Source organism: Tursiops truncatus, chromosome 15 (genome assembly GCF_011762595.2).
Source record: "Tursiops truncatus isolate mTurTru1 chromosome 15, mTurTru1.mat.Y, whole genome shotgun sequence".
Lineage (NCBI taxonomy): Eukaryota > Metazoa > Chordata > Mammalia > Artiodactyla > Delphinidae > Tursiops > Tursiops truncatus.
The window spans coordinates 84808321-84823393 of record NC_047048.1 but is presented as its reverse complement, the minus strand read 5'-3'; the positions used below and the strand labels follow the sequence as shown (position 1 = coordinate 84823393).

General features: G+C 53.3%; 1 protein-coding gene across 9 annotated transcripts; it reads right to left on the bottom strand.

Annotated features, from left to right (window-relative positions):
- Window positions 1–1232: 1232 nt before the first annotated feature.
- MTG2 (mitochondrial ribosome associated GTPase 2) lies at window positions 1233–14840 on the bottom strand. Of its 9 annotated transcripts, none has more exons than XM_073793151.1 (8): window positions 14822–14840; window positions 12437–12612; window positions 7776–11874; window positions 5578–5725; window positions 4235–4350; window positions 3518–3736; window positions 3203–3341; window positions 1233–2489 (listed from the first exon to the last, which is right to left on the bottom strand). In XM_073793151.1, exons 3-8 carry the CDS (start codon window positions 7977–7979, stop codon window positions 2095–2097), a joined length of 1221 nt encoding a protein of 406 aa, XP_073649252.1. In that variant the 5' UTR covers window positions 7980–11874; window positions 12437–12612; window positions 14822–14840; the 3' UTR covers window positions 1233–2094. The 9 variants fall into 9 exon arrangements, with proteins under 9 accessions (XP_073649252.1, XP_073649251.1, XP_019799522.2 ...); XM_073793150.1 differs by lacking the exon at window positions 14822–14840 and adding an exon at window positions 14542–14815; XM_019943963.3 differs by lacking the exon at window positions 14822–14840 and adding an exon at window positions 14573–14815.
- Window positions 14841–15073: the final 233 nt, after the last annotated feature.

Sequence of the window (15073 nt, the reverse complement as noted above, 5' to 3'; positions counted from 1 at the left end):
GGCGCCCTCAAAGTCACAAGCACTGCAAACTTACAATGTGACCTTCTCTGGAAATAGGGTCTTTGCCAACGAATTAGAGAGTAAAGCGGGAGGGAGAGGAGACCAGGGAGGAGACGGCCACCCCGCCCCGGGAGGCCCCGCCAGGCGCTGAGCCCACCGCCTGCATGGGAACAGAGGGCCAAGGGCACAGAGAAGAAATCTCAGGGAAAGGCTGGCGGCTGGAGCTTCTGGGAGACGAAATCAGTAGGGGAGGGACGACGCTGGGACAGAAACACCACGCAGAGGAAGAGGTAAAGCCAGGCAAAGAAACAAGGCGGGGCTGTGCCAGCCCCCAGCGAACGAGGGCCCCACGGAGACGGCCAAGCGCCTGGCCCCACAGCCCACGCCCTGCTGGCCTGACGCAGACCCAGGCCACCCGGTGCGGCCGTGGGGAGGGCACAGGGAGGGGGACATGAGAAAGCGAAGTCCCGTCCAGGGGCCAGAGGTCAACAGGTGGCGCCCCGGGCTGATCAAGGAAGCAAGAGTTGCTGAGACTTTGGAGCAGGTCACTGAGCGGGAACGGCCAGAAGAGGTGGGCCCGGCTGAAGCTGGGCCTGGGGAGCGGGCCACGGCTCTTGCTCGGCACCCACCCACCCGTCAAATAGTCTTCAAACTAAAAGAAACCTAAACGCACCTGACATCAGCCACCACGCACTCGCTCATTCCACAAATACGTACTGGTGCCCCCTTGGGGTCAGGTCCTGAGGCTGCTGGGGGCACAGTCGAGAACAGGACAGAGCCCCTGCCCTCTGGGGCACCCCTTCGGGGTCAGCTACGGGAGGCATCTTGAGCGTCTCCCCTCTGAAGAGCACACGTGGTGGGCGCCCAGCAAGCAAGATGAAAGGCCGTGGATAATTAATGCTGCTCTTCGCGGTGGCCTGAGAGAGAGCAAATACATGCAAAACCCAGCTCTGGTTTCCAGAACACAAGGACCTCTGAAATTACAAGGCATTGAAATAAAGGTTCAGGTAAAGGACTCTTGTTCTAGTTGCAAATTTGATGTCAGATCAAAACGGAATTGCTCCTGAAAGCTCAGGCGCTGGCTTATTATTCGAGGTTTGCCCAACCCCCACGTGTGGAAAAGACACTGGCCTAAGTGCACCCAGCGGCCCAGCTGCCTCCGGACCCTGAGGCCGATCCCCAAAGGGCCCCGGGTCCCTTCTCCACTCGTCCCTTAGGCCCTCAGGGACACATCAGATGCATCAGACTTTATTTGGGGGGAACAAAAGTTCCAGGCCGTTTTGCCCGATGAGCAGGCTAGGAGCAGCTGCGCCGTCCTCACGGGGCACCTGCAGTCAGGGACGCTGGGGGCGCGGGCGCGGCTCCCATCGACACCTAGAAGCACAAACCTGAGACACTGGCTACCCTGGGGGACGGCGCTGCCATGCCCCACCTGCAGTCCGCAGTTAATAACCTGTTCGCGTGTACTAAGTGGGTCAGAAGCCACACGTCCCTGGGTCGGATACTGGGAGCAGTCGTGAAGCTCGGCTCCCAAAGAGCACGGCGCCGTCTGGGACAACAGGGCGGGTGTCACCCTCACTGCTTCCCTCAGACGGCGGCATCTGAGGATTGCACCTGCAAATGCTTTCCCTCCCCCGGCCCTCGCACAGCAGAGCATCCCCGCCAAACTGCGCTCACGGGGCGTGTTGACAGCCGTGGAATCAAGGGCCCACCTCTGCGACAGCTGCCGCCACCCAAGGGTCAGCAGGGAACACCGGCTCCCACCCCCCGTGTGCACTTGGCAGCATTTGGCGACATCAGGCAGCGTGTGGTCCCTGCTAATCAGGGGCCAATTAACACAGACGAGCCCATCGTAGCACGTCAGTCGCATGCAGGCGGGCGCGGGAAGCACCGGGAACAGATGGGCGGGTGCGTGAGCGTCCACCGCCCCAAGGTCCCAGGCCCAGGGCAGGGGGGCGTATTGGTGGGGAGCCCTGAGCTGGTGGGGAGGCCGCTGCACCAAGGCCTCTGATTCTTTGGGGCTCCTTCCTCATCTCCGGTCACAGTCAGCCTGCCTGGGCACTGCCCATGCCACCTCCCGGCCTACCACCTCCGCTACCACCGGAGAGGCTGGCGGCCCCGCTCCAGCTCCGCGGCCACGTGGTCATCGTGCAGCTCCTTCAGATGCAGCAGCAGCCCCTCCAGGTTCTCCCCAGTGGCCGCTGACAGGGCGATGGCCTCTCGGCCTAGGCGGGCCTGCAGCTGGGGCAGCTGGGCTCTGGCCTGAGGGAGGTCGACCTTGTTCGCCACGACGGCATGGGGTCTCTCGGACAGGCCTTCCCTGTACTGTTCTAGCTCGTACTTCAGGTCATCCAGCTGCGTCCACGGCTCTGGCACCGAGAGGTCCAGCACGAACAGGAGGAAGGGGCAGCGCTCGATGTGCCTCAGGAAGGCCAAGCCCAGGCCCCGGTTCCGGTGGGCTCCGCGGACAATGCCCGGGATGTCGGCCACTGCGGAGGAGAAGAGCAGACGGTCCAGGAGGGGAACCTGAGACCTCTGAGTTCTGATCCTCTCCTTCCAAGGAACACCTTGCAAGTGAAGTCGTTCAATTTACTGCCTCAGTGATGCATCAGGCCAATTACCATCTGAGGCATCTCAGCTTTCAGCTCTGCTAATGCTTTGAAGTATCTGGTTGACAGGCGTGATGACAGATCAGTCTAATAAGAACTACTTAACACATTGCAGTCTTTCTGGCTTCAAAAATGATTCAAAAAAGGGGAAGACGGCTTCCTGTACTCTATTAATAATTGGATTACCGATAGAAACGATAGCGTCTTCTGCAAGTATAAAGCGCTACACAAATCGCGTCGCCAGCAGGCTGACTATTTTTAATGGGTACATTATCTTCTGGAAAGTTTTCTTCTCTCAAAATGGTACAGGGAAAGCTTTTTAAATCACACGTTGTCCACATGACTGATGGTGCCGAGTTCCCCGTAGATGAAAGAGAAGAATAGAGGCGGTGAAAAGGAATAATTTCCCCAGGTTTGAAATTTAAACTCCAATTCCTGCACTGCCACTAACAGATGCCTGGGGGAGAGGGTGGGAAGCAAACCTAAAACCTGATTCTGATAAAGAACCACAGTTTTCAAATGAAGAAAACAACGCTGCACGCAAGAGTTACATAAGCATTGCTCTGACTCTCTGAGAGGCCCTGGCGTCCTACCTGCTATTTGCTGGTGGTCCTCGCAGTGAACAACCCCCACGTGCGGGTTCAGGGTGGTGAATGGGTAGGAGGCCACAGTGGGCCTTGCGTTGGAAATGGCCCGGAGAAGCGAGGATTTCCCCGCGTTGGGGAATCCGACCTGGAAGAGAGTGGGGACGGCCAAGGTCGGGGGTCTTGGGTCGGGAACCGGGGACGAGGACAGCAGGGCTCCTGACGAAGCCAACAGGCTCTGACGGGAGAAAGTGGGCTGCCCGGCCGCCGCCCTCCTGGCATGTCCCCCACCATCCTCCCGCCGGGGCTTCAGGTGACACCCACCAGCCCAGCGTGTGCCACCGTTTTGAGCTCCAGGAAGAGGACCCGCTCCTGACCCGGCTGTCCGGGGGTACAAGTCGTGGGCGCTCGGTTGCTGTTGGCCAGGAAAAAGCGGTTGCCCTTCCCGCCTGCCCCGCCCAGTGCTGCGATGAACTCATCGCCCGGGTGCGAGAGGTCAGCCAGGACTTCGTTTCCCTCCTTCACCAAAGTGCCCACGGGGACCTGAAAAATAACAAGTGCTTATAGGAGCAGCATGAGAAGGGAGGCACAACTAAGCTCCACAAAGGGACAAAGGGCCTGGCAAGGGCCCAGCCCTAAAGGGCTTGAGAGGCTGACTGCACTGCAGGCAAACCGCATAAATGGCTTTTCCCAACAGTGCGTCTAAAGCATCCGGGTGAACAAAAGCATCTGGAAAGCGAGAGTGATGCTGAAAGCACGAACTCTCCACTCGTAGGGAGGTGCCCGAGAGGGTAGGTGGGGGCAGATCACGGGGCTGGAGACAGCGGGGGAGACCTGCGGGCCCCACGGGGCTGGAGACAGCGGGGGAGACCTACGGGCCCCTCGCCGTAAATATAATCGTCTCATGACTTTCTGAACAGGTGACACATTCACACGGTATGAAATCAGCACAGAGTCCCCGTCCAGGGTTGCTCTGTGGAGGACGGGGCCCCTCTGGACCACTCGGCAGGACCTGGGAGCTTGATGGTCCAGATGGCCTACCTGGATGTAGAGGACGGCGCCGCTTCGCCCAAAGCAGTTCTTCCTGCCGCCGGCTCCTCCGTCAAAGCCCTGGTACTGGGACAGGACTGAGGACAGGGACTTGACTTGCCGGTCAACTGGAAGTCAGAGCGAGAAGCGTCATCTCCCTCTGTGTCAAAGGCAGACCCATCTCATGTTGTTAAGTTTCTTTTGTTCAGATTCAGAACGTTAAGAATGCACCTGGGACGGGACCTCCCTGGTGGCACAGTGGTTAAGAATCCACCTGCCAATGCAGGGAACACGGGTTCGAGCCCTGGTCCGGGAAGATCCCACATGTCATGGAGCAACTAAGCCCGTGTGCCACAACTACTGAGCCTGCGCTCTAGAGCCCCTAAGCCACAACTACTGAACCCACGCATCACAACTACTGAAGCCCAGGTGCCTAGAGCCCATGCTCCGCAACAAGAGAAGCCACTGCAATGAGAAGCCTGCGCACCACAACAAAGAGTAGCCCCTGCTCTCCGCAACTAGAGAAAACCCACGTGCAACCACAAAGACCCAACACAGCCAAAAATAAATAAATAAATAATAAAATAAAAATGAAAAAAAAATCTAAAGAATGCACCTGGGACCACGGAATAAAGTTGTAGCAAAAGTCGCTAAACTAGCAATGTGATTTTTTTTTTTTGCAGTACGCGGGCCTCTCACTGTTGTGGCCTCTCCCGTTGCGGAGCACAGGCTCCAGACGCGCAGGCTCAGCGGCCATGGCTCACGGGCCCAGCCGCTCCGCGGCATGTGGGATCCTCCCGGACCGGGGCACGAACCCGTGTCCCCTGCATCGCAGGCGGACTCTCAACCACTGCGCCACCAGGGAAGCCCGCAATGTGATTTTTTGAAAAATTTAATTTCCTATTTTCTTTCAAAAAATACTACAATTTTCAAACAATTCAAAAATTACCCATAATGTCATCATCATCTTGAAAACAGCTGTACTTACTATGCTGTGAATGGTTACTGAGGGGACTAGTTTGCTAATATTTGTGCTCCATGTGTGTCAGGGCAATCAGTACCCTTTCAGCACTCGACTGAGATAGTAACAGATTAACCCTTTGACAGACTGTACCAGAATGTTAGATTCCCTGACAGTAAACTGTCTTTGTGTTCCTGAAATAAAAAAAACCAAAACCATCAAAGTTGGTTTTGGGTGGATTATCTAAATGTGAACATCCACGTAATTTAATAAAATGATGTCCACAGGTCAATTTTTGAATCCAACTTCCTGTTAGGATAAGAAGGTGAAAACTCCCCACCCCGGAGCGCGCAGACACAGCGCGTTTCCCCGGGCTGCCCCTCGGGACACCTGCCTCTCAGGATGACGTGGCCGCCGTAGCCTCCGTCGCCACCATCGGGGCCTCCAAACTCCTTCCGGGGCTCACTGTGGAAGCAGCTTACCCCGTCACCTCCGCGTCCCCCTCGGACAAGCACTCGGCGATGGTCCACAAAATGCCTTTTCTGCAGAGAACACACAGAGGCCTGTCGTTATTAACTCTGCAGTCCTCCCAAGGACCAAGCAGTCATCTGTAATGTACCTTTTCTACCCATGACAGGCTTTAAAATTAGAAGCTAATGATATTAATATTGCTAATCATGCCTAAGATGCAAATATAAGAAAGAGTTCCCACAAGTCACTGCTATTTGTAGGCAAATGTAAATCAACAACGCAGATGTTAAAAGTGCTCAGCGTGGAATACACATCCCAGTCACGAACTCCACGCTAAAAACCTAAATAAAACGCAGTTTAGGAGATACTCCTTAAATAAAGCGCCTTCCCAGCTTTTTCAAATAGAAACACGTTATTGAAATAACAGGTCTTTAAAAAAAAAAAAAAAAAAGAAAGAACAGGTCTTTACTAATGGAGAGTTCTGCTCCTCAGGACGAGAGAATGAGAGTGACAGTCCCTGGGCCATTATCAGGCTTCCAACTAAGAACAGAAGTCTTCTGTGGCTGACTGAACAGGGCTCCTTTTTTTTTTTTTTTTTTTTTTTGCGGTATGCGGGCCTCTCACTGTTGTGGCCTCTCCCATTGCGGAGCACAGGCTCCGGACGCGCAGGCTCAGCGGCCATGGCTCACGGGCCCAGCCGCTCCGCGGCATGTGGGATCTTCCCGGACCGGGGCACGAACCTGTGTCCCCTGCATCGGCAGGCGGACTCTCAACCACTGCGCCACCAGGGAAGCCCCAGGGCTCCTTTTTTAAATGTGGTGATGCAGACAGAGCCCTTATCTGAGAGCAAGTTTTTCTCTAGGTCCCTAAGGGAGACACAACCTACCTGAAGAATCAGAACTAACTAACCAGGTTAACATATATATATATATGTATATCTATATATTTTTTAACATTTATTTATTCGGCTGCGCCGGGTCTTAGCTGTGGCACACGGGATCTTCGTTGTGGCGTACGGGATCTTCGTTGCGGCGTGCGGGATCTAGTTTACTGACCAGGGATCAAACCTGAGCCCCTGCATTGGGAGCGCAGAGCTTTAACCACCAGGGAAGTCCCCTAACCAGGTTAATATTTAATAAACGCTTGCTCACAGGACAAGATGTCCAGCTGCCCAAGGTGCCAGGGTGCAGTGTTGAGGACGCCACTCCCAGCCCAGCCGTCCTGTCCCGAGGAGCCCACCTGCTCCCCGCACATGTGCACAGGCTGACGTGGCCGCCCACATGGCCCCTCCATGGGGACCAGGGCATCTGCATTTCCATCCACTACTCCATAAGCAGATCTTTTTTTAAAGGAAAATACAGAAATACTTTATGATGCTCTGGCACCACCACATGGAAAAACCATGAATTACTGTTTCAAAAACGCAATGTACAATTTTGAACATAATGGAAATCAACCCTGATGGGAAAAAAGCACAACTAAGGAGCATCGTACAGAAGATAAAACTTAAGAGTCAATGTTTACATTCTGGGGAGGAGACAAAACCACGTGAAAACTTGATATATCTGAGTGCACACGCTGACTGCCAAAGTAATTTTCCACATGAAGTACTGTTTGCCCTATGAGCCTTAATTGGAAGCCGCACTTGGGAGGAAACAAAGTGGATTATAGACATGTGTATTCTTGAATTTAATTAAAGATCATTCATGTTTTAAACAGGTTTTGATAAACAGAATAAAAAGCATGTAAGCCTTGGAGAACTATAGAACTAAAGGTGCAGCCCCGGGCCCCACGCCCCCCCCCCCCACGCCATAAATGCAGAACCATCCACATGCCCTAAGGATGCATGTAGTACACATCTCAGACGCACAGGCTAACGATGCATGAGCCCCAGGCGCCCTCCTGGCGAAGGGAGCGAACACGGTCATCACTTCTGGCACGCTGGGCACTGCCCTGGGTCCGCCGCAGTTTTAGGCCAGCCCAGTATTTGGTACCCGCAGGCCTTCATCTCACGGCCTCATTTCCAAGGATAAACAAAGACAAGACAACAAGAGCTCAAAACAACGCCCTGCGCCTTCAGAGGGGAAACGGCGTCAACTTCCTTCAAGGTTAGAGCCTCACCAGTTTTTTCTCCGAGAGCAGCTTCTTCCTGGGGGGCTCCTGGTGCTTGGTGCAGTCCGCACAGCTGACCGAGAGCAGCCTGGGAGAAGCGTGCTGGGGAAGGAGCCGCCCGGGCCTGGGAAACACTCGTGCCAACGGTGTCCAGCACCCCACGCGCTCCAACACCGGCCAGGATCTCGCTGCGGAAAGCCTCGAACGTATCATGGCTCCTTAACAAAAGGCAAACTGGCAAAATAAGACATCTGGTTGAAACCCGAACACGGAGCCCAAACTGAAGCAGTGTGAGCACCTGGCGCAGGAGAACGCGGGCGAGCGCTCCTGAAACAAATAAATGAACCAACGAATGACTTTCTTACCTCACTCACCACCTTCCACCCCGAGTCATGCCCTATTAGCCTATATGCTACTTGGAGGGAGTTCCCTGGCGGCCTAGCAGTTGCGACTCTGGGCTTTCACTGCCGGAGGTCCGGGTTCGATCCCTGGTCAGGGAACTGAGATCCCGCAAGCTGCACAGCGCAGCGAAAGCAAGTCTCCTTAGCCTATATGCTACTTGGGGGAAAGATCTGTGTACAAAGGATTACATCATTAAATCTCTTGCAACTCTGGAATATACTCCCTATAGAATAGCAAATACCTGCTAAATGAAAATATTAAAAAGGAAATCTCAGCCTCAAATCCAAATTTCTTAAAAATAAAAACACCCATTTACTCAGATGCTATGGTGTTATCCTGCACAGTTTGAAATGGTCCAACTGGAACACAGTGGGGTATTTCCTATGGGTGCAGTGGGTAAGCCGCCAGACTCTGCACAAGGACCTCTGCCCCTTTCCCCCAGGGCGACCTAGGACAGTTCACTCATCTGACGACGGACCAGGCTGGGAGGGACAGAAGGCACGACAGCAGTACCTGGCCCATGTGAAAACTCAGTAAGCGTGAGCCACTTTTCATTAACTAAGAGCTGTTTACACCACTGCTCGTTCATTAAACAGCTCGTGATAATTATATATCTTGTGGGTGCTGAGGGCCAACGCGAGGAATCTCAGGCCCAGCCCTCCAGGAGACGACAAGCCCTCCCCGTCCACTGTTCTGAACGTCACCCACTTCCAATGTCCCCGCTTCACAGGCACACGTGTGCCACATAAAAGGAAACCACTGAGGCTTTCCTCCCATGGTTAAGTACGAACTACACATACAGAAGGGATATAAATGTACACGCATTACTTTAAAAATCATAAAGCCACCACGTGCGCAACACAGCAGGCGAGGACACAGGGCTCGCCTTTTCCATTGAAGCCCCTCCTGTACCTCCTGCTCCACACCTCCTGACCCTTCTGAAAAGGAAATACTTCCTTGGTGGGAGCTATTCCCTCTGCATGGCACTGAAAAGCTTTGCTTTTTGTTCGGAAACAATCAGGTATAGAAAAGTTCAAAGGAGAGTCCGTGGATCACTTGAGGGTGAGCGGCCGACCTGACACCGAACCCCCAACCCCCCGGACACGGCAGTGTGGCTTCCTGTGGACAGAGGCACCCCTACGGAACCGGGGGGATGGCCTTTGAAACCGGGCCACCAGCCACGCCCAGACCCCCAGCTTTGGCTAACGGTCCCTATAGCGGCTCCCACAGCAAAGGGTCCGGCTCAGAACCATGAGCTGCGTTTTGCTGCCACGTCTCTGCAGCCCCTCCCTGACTCTCGTGCCCCCGACACCTGGAAGGTCACAAGCCAGCTGTTCTGCAGCGTGTCCTCGTTTTCCCTCTGACGGACGTCCCTTTGTGACGAGCCGCGGGCAATGCACCTTTGGCAGGAATTTCACACGAGTCAGGGGCCTTGCTCACCCTGCACACGGAGCTCCCGCGCAGCTTCCCTGCGTCGGGGCACCCCTCCCTCCCTGTGTAGTTACGAGGACCTCAGGGGAGGTGGTCTGAGACTGTGCAAATCCCGTTCCTCATAAACTGTCCATTTACTCATTTTTACGGGCTCAGTTTCCCATTTTATTCAGTTAGCTACGCTGTTACTATCATTTACTCCAATGCTCAAATTGCCTCTGGTTTGGGCAGTGGCAGCCCATCCCTTGGCTTTGGTGTCCTTCTGGCACGAGCCCCTCAACCTGTGAGCGCTCCCTGCTTCCTGCCACGAAATGTTCCACGTTCACCGGGCACTCTCCCTGGTTGACCCTGAAACCAGCCTTTACTCCAAGGAGCCCTGGTTCTTTTAGTGGAGAATGGTATTTACAAGGCCACCTGTATGCTGGGGGTGCTCAGGGGTCCTGGGGTGGTGCTGCTCGTGGGTCCTCTCCGTGGACAGAGCAGACGAAGGTAAACGCATCCACACACAACACTCACATCTGTAGTCACTGCTACACCGATCCACCCACAGTTTTAGAGCAGCATCTTTTGAAAACCATGGGTTCACACCTATAATCCCAATTCCAATTCAACACCACAAGGTTCTAATTTTCTCCTTCTGTCTTTGCAAGTCCATCCTCTGACTGTCAGAGTCCCGGCTCCATTACCTGCAGTATGTTTACTCACCCAACCTCGACAGTAACCAAACCTTCACCTCCTGACGTAGGTGCTCTCCCCTTCCACTGGGCCGCCCCTCCATGGGGACACCCTCCTCCTGTTATCTTCCTGTTAATGTATTGTCCTAAATACACCTTTATTTCAGAATGATTTTAGATTTACAGAAAAGGTGATATTCCCATATACATCTTATCCAGTTTCCCCTAATATTAGCATCTTACATGACCAGGGTACACTTGTCAAAACTAAGAAACCAACCCTGCTATGTTATTATTAATTAAACTCAGGATGGCATTTGGATTTCACGTTTCCCCATGAATATCCTTTTTCTGCTCCAAGATCCCACACTGCATTAAGCCCTCTTAAAAGATATTTTTAAAGTGCTAAAATAAAAAAAGTCCCACCCAGCATTATTACACAGCCTGTGAAAATATCCTTCAGGGAGGGAAATGAAGTAAGACATGCTGGGTGGTGGGAGACACTGTCTCCACAAGCAGTACCCCAGAAAGAAAATGACACCACAGGGAAACCCCAACCTTTAGGAATGAGGAGATGGTAAGTATAAAAGACTATTTTGGGGGACTTTCTTGGTGGCGCAGTGGTTAAGAATCCACCTGCCAGTGCAGGGGACACGGGTTCAATCCCTGGTCTAGGACAATCCCACATGCCGCAGAGCAACTAAGCCCGTGTGCCACAACTACTAAGCCCACGCACCACAACTACTGAAGCCTGCGCGCCTAGAGCCCGTGCTCCACAACCAGAGAAGCCACGGCAATGAGAAGCCCACGCACCACAACAAAGAGTAGCCCCCGCTCGCCGCAACTAGAGAAAAGCCCGCATGCAGCAACGAAGACCCAACGCAGCCAATAAATAAGTAAATGAATAAAAGTACCTATCCTTTAAAAAAAAAAAGAAAAAGACTATTTTTTCCTTGTAAGAGTTTTAAAATATGTATGACTGTAGAAGGAAAATTATAACACTGTCCAGTGGGTTTCCCATGCATGCAGAGGTGACTGCAAGGTTTCCACATTTCTGTGAAGTGGCAAAACTCTGAAGTCTAAGTGGATCATGAAAGGTTAGGTAAGTGGATCACTGTAATCTCCAGAGCAACCACTAACATGTATCTCAGAGATATGTCCAAAGCCAATAAGTAGACGAAATGGAATGCTAAAAGCCTTTCCGATAACTCAAAAGAAAGGGGACAGCAGGACAAAGAAGAGGCACAAAGGGAAAACAAATAATAAAATGGTACCCTAAACCTAACCATACACGTAACTCAGACAAAACAGACTTCCAGAAAAAGAGCATTTCCTAAGATGAACAAAGGCATCTGATAATGACAAATGGAATTAGTCATCAGGAAGGCCTAACAATTAAAAATGTGCGTGATAGGGCTTCCCTGGTGGTGCAGTGGTTGGGGGTCCACCTGCCGATGCAGGGGACGCGGGTTCGTGTCCCGGTCCGGGAAGATCCCACATGCCGCGGAGCGGCTGGGCCCGTGAGCCATGGCCGCTGAGCCTGCGCGTCCGGAGCCTGTGCTCCGCAACGGGAGAGGCCACAGCAGGGAGAGGCCCGTGTACTGCAAAAAATAAAATAAAATAAAATAAAATAAAAAAGAAGAGGTAAAACTGCAGAAAATACGACTGTCTCCACAGCGAATTCCACCGAAATCTATAAAACAAAGGTTAGAATTAATATACAAAGAAGCAAGGTTTTGTTTTGTTTTGTTTTTTATAAATTTATTTATTTAATTAATTTATTTTTGGCTGCGTTGGGTCTTCGTTGCTGCGCGCAGGCTTTCTCTAGCTGCGGCGAGCGGGGGCCGCTCCTCGTTGCGGTGCGCCGGAAGAAGCAAGGTTATCGGTTACAAGGTTAATTTGCAAAAGTCAACTGTGTTCTTCTATACTAGCAGCAAACTATAAAATGAAATTAAGACAACAATCCCATTTACAGTGACACCAATTACAAAAGCATCTAGCTTAACAATAAGCTTAGCAATAAACATTTAAGACCTCTACCTCACTACTGGCAAGATACTGTTCTAAGTGTTTTCCAGGGATTAATGCATTTAACTCTCATAACAGCCCTGTAAAGAAAGTACAGATGAGGACACAGAGGCAAAGAGAGGTGAAGTGACTTACCCAAGGTCACAGATCTCTCAGATGGGAGGAGTGGAGTGCGAAAGCAGGCTGTCAAGGGGCAAAACCAACCACCTGATCATCAAAGAAGCACACCCACAGCTAAGTCTGTTGGAGAGCTACGCCATCCGTCCCGGCCGGGTTGAAAACCAAGCTTCTGGGCACTGGTAACACGAAACCTGAAAGCGATCAATCAGAGGTGACGATCAGAAAGCCAACCAGAGACCTGAACTCTGAATCTTGCCTAATGTGGAGTACTCCTCCTTTTTACCTCTTCAGTGTGTTTGGAAAAATCTGCTGAACGCGTGCCGTGGCTCTCCCTTGCCACGTGAACAAGTTCACTTTGGTTTCACATGACTATTTGGTCTTTGTTTTCCTTCTAATGCTTTACCTGCTCTGGCCAATAGCCCCATGCGGCTATTAAGTTTAAATTAACTAAAAAAATTTTTAACGTAAAAATTCAGTCCCTCAGTCACACAAGCCACATTTCAAGTGCTCACAGCCACATGGGGCCAGTGGGTACCACAATGGCCAGCACCCATTAGCACATTTCCACCATTACAGAAAGTTCTACTGGACAGCGCTGGTCTTTATTGTGCAGTGGGAACTCAGATTCCTCCTAGGAGCATCCCTCTTCCTGGGCCCAGCAGAGCAGAGTACAAAAGGTGGGACGGTGGTGAAAGCTGAGGGCCCAGAGTCAATCAGACTTCATGATTACAGGATGGGGGCTTTAAAAAATGCTGGGAAGGCGCTCAATACACAGCAAGGGCTCCACTTTGTTCTGTAAAGTGTTAAGATCAGTTCTACTGGTCCATACACATTATTATCTGCCAGGAGCCTCTAAGATCCTCCTACGGAAATTTTAATTTTTTTGTTTTGTTTTTGTTTTGTTTTGCAGTACGCGGGCCTCTCACTGTTGTGGCCTCTCCCGTCACGGAGCGCAGGCTCAGCGGCCATGGCTCACGGGCCCAGCCGCTCTGCGGCACGCGGGATCCTCCCGGACCGGGGCATGAACCCGCGTCCCCTGCATCGGCAGGCGGACTCTCAACCACTGCCCCACCAGGGAAGCCCGGAAATTTTAAATTTTTTTCCATGGGAATTCCCCGGCGGTCCAGTGGTCAGGACTCTGCGCTCTCACTGCCGAGGGCCCAGGTTCAATCCCTGGTCAGGGAACCCCCCAAGCTGCTCGGCCAAAAACAAACAAACAAAAATCCCTTACAACCACCCTGTGAGGGGTAACAGTGCATGCTGTTTTTTTCCATCTGCTTTTCTAGACCCCTTTTCCACCCTGCTCCGTTTCAGAAGCCTACCCTGCATGACTACTCTCAGCTACCTTGCCGTGGGGCGGAGACTGCAGGGAGGCGCAGGAGGGCTGGATCCTGACTGAAGGTCGACCTCCAGCCGAGGAAGCCCCGTCTATGCTGCTCTCTGCTGGTCCTGGTAACTGGCCCTCCCCTTATCCTGGGGTGTCCAGGAGCAGAAGCAACTCCACTGTTACTACCGCGTGATAAAAACACTAACTCTGCTGTTTCCCTGCACACTCTGCTTTAAACTGGGCCTTTACAAACCCTCCTTAAAGTATCCTAAAGCGATGGTGCCGTAACTTCTGACCCTTACATTTTTTATGCCGTTTTGTTTACCACGCTGCCTGGCATGCGGGGTCTCAGTTCCCCGACCGGGGATCGAACGGTGCCCCCTGCAGTGGAAGCGCGGAGTCTTAACGGCTGGACCGCCAGGGAAGAAGCCCCTTTACGCCCACTCTAAAGCAGTGGAGGCTGAGACTCATAGAGTCTCTCGCGTGCCCAACACAGTGTCCTCGCTGCCCGTATTTCACAGCAGGGTTCTTCAAATCAGGGATGTGTACGCGACCACCATCCAAGGGAACCGAGGCAAGGGTCATTTTAAAACGATCAGTTTTGTGCTCCTTAACTGTGGACACGTTTTCTCTGCTAAAGCGTATCTGCCTGGGAACCGACTTGCGTTGAAAAGCGTGATCTCCTTTCCGCTCGTGTCGTGAGAAGGGCCCTCTACAGAAGGAAGCCCCCTCCAGGGAGCTGGCCCCAAGGACACGCCTCCCTCCTCCCGACAGGCCCGCGAGCAGGACAGACCCCGGTGTCCACAGCGGCGCGGACGGCGTACCCGGTGCCGGCCCAGCCCGCCCAGAGCGCCCTCGCAGGAGGACGCTGCTCCTGTGCGAACGCTCACGCTGTTCGGTGCAACCGCGCGCCACAGCAGGTACAGAGCAACATCCGGGAGGAACCGTTTCACACTCAGGACCTCGACCCAAAGGAGTCTCCGGGCCACCCGAGCACGCCCACGCGCGCTGAGGGGAAGCCGGAAGCCCGGGCCGTGGACGCGAGGGCTCCCCCGGCCGCTATTTGCACTCACCACTCCAGACGGCACGCCACTTCCGGGGCCGGCTCCACGGGTCACTTCCGGGGCGGGTCCCGCCTGCGCAGGGCTCCCCTGCGCGCATGTGCGGCGCGGGAGGGGGTTGGGAGAGGAAATAAACGGAGCTGCTCGCGTCTGCGCAGAGGTGAGCTTGGTCTCCGGCGTGCGGAGCGGGGGCGCCTCGGGACCCAGGGACCCGGGGATGCAGGGATCCCGGGCCCGGCAGCCGTCTCCCCGCCGGGGCTTCCG

Excerpts from the sequence above, each read along its gene's own strand:
- MTG2 (XM_073793151.1), bottom strand. The coding sequence starts at position 7,979 with ATGATACGTTCGAGGCTTTCCGCAGCGAGATCCTGGCCGGTGTTGGAG. Across the intron at positions 4,351-5,577 it reads CGGCCACGTCATCCTGAGAG|TTGACCGGCAAGTCAAGTCC; the intron begins GCAGGTGTCCCG and ends TCTGACTTCCAG. Across the intron at positions 2,490-3,202 it reads GGACCACCAGCAAATAGCAG|TGGCCGACATCCCGGGCATT; the intron begins GTAGGACGCCAG and ends TCTCCTCCGCAG.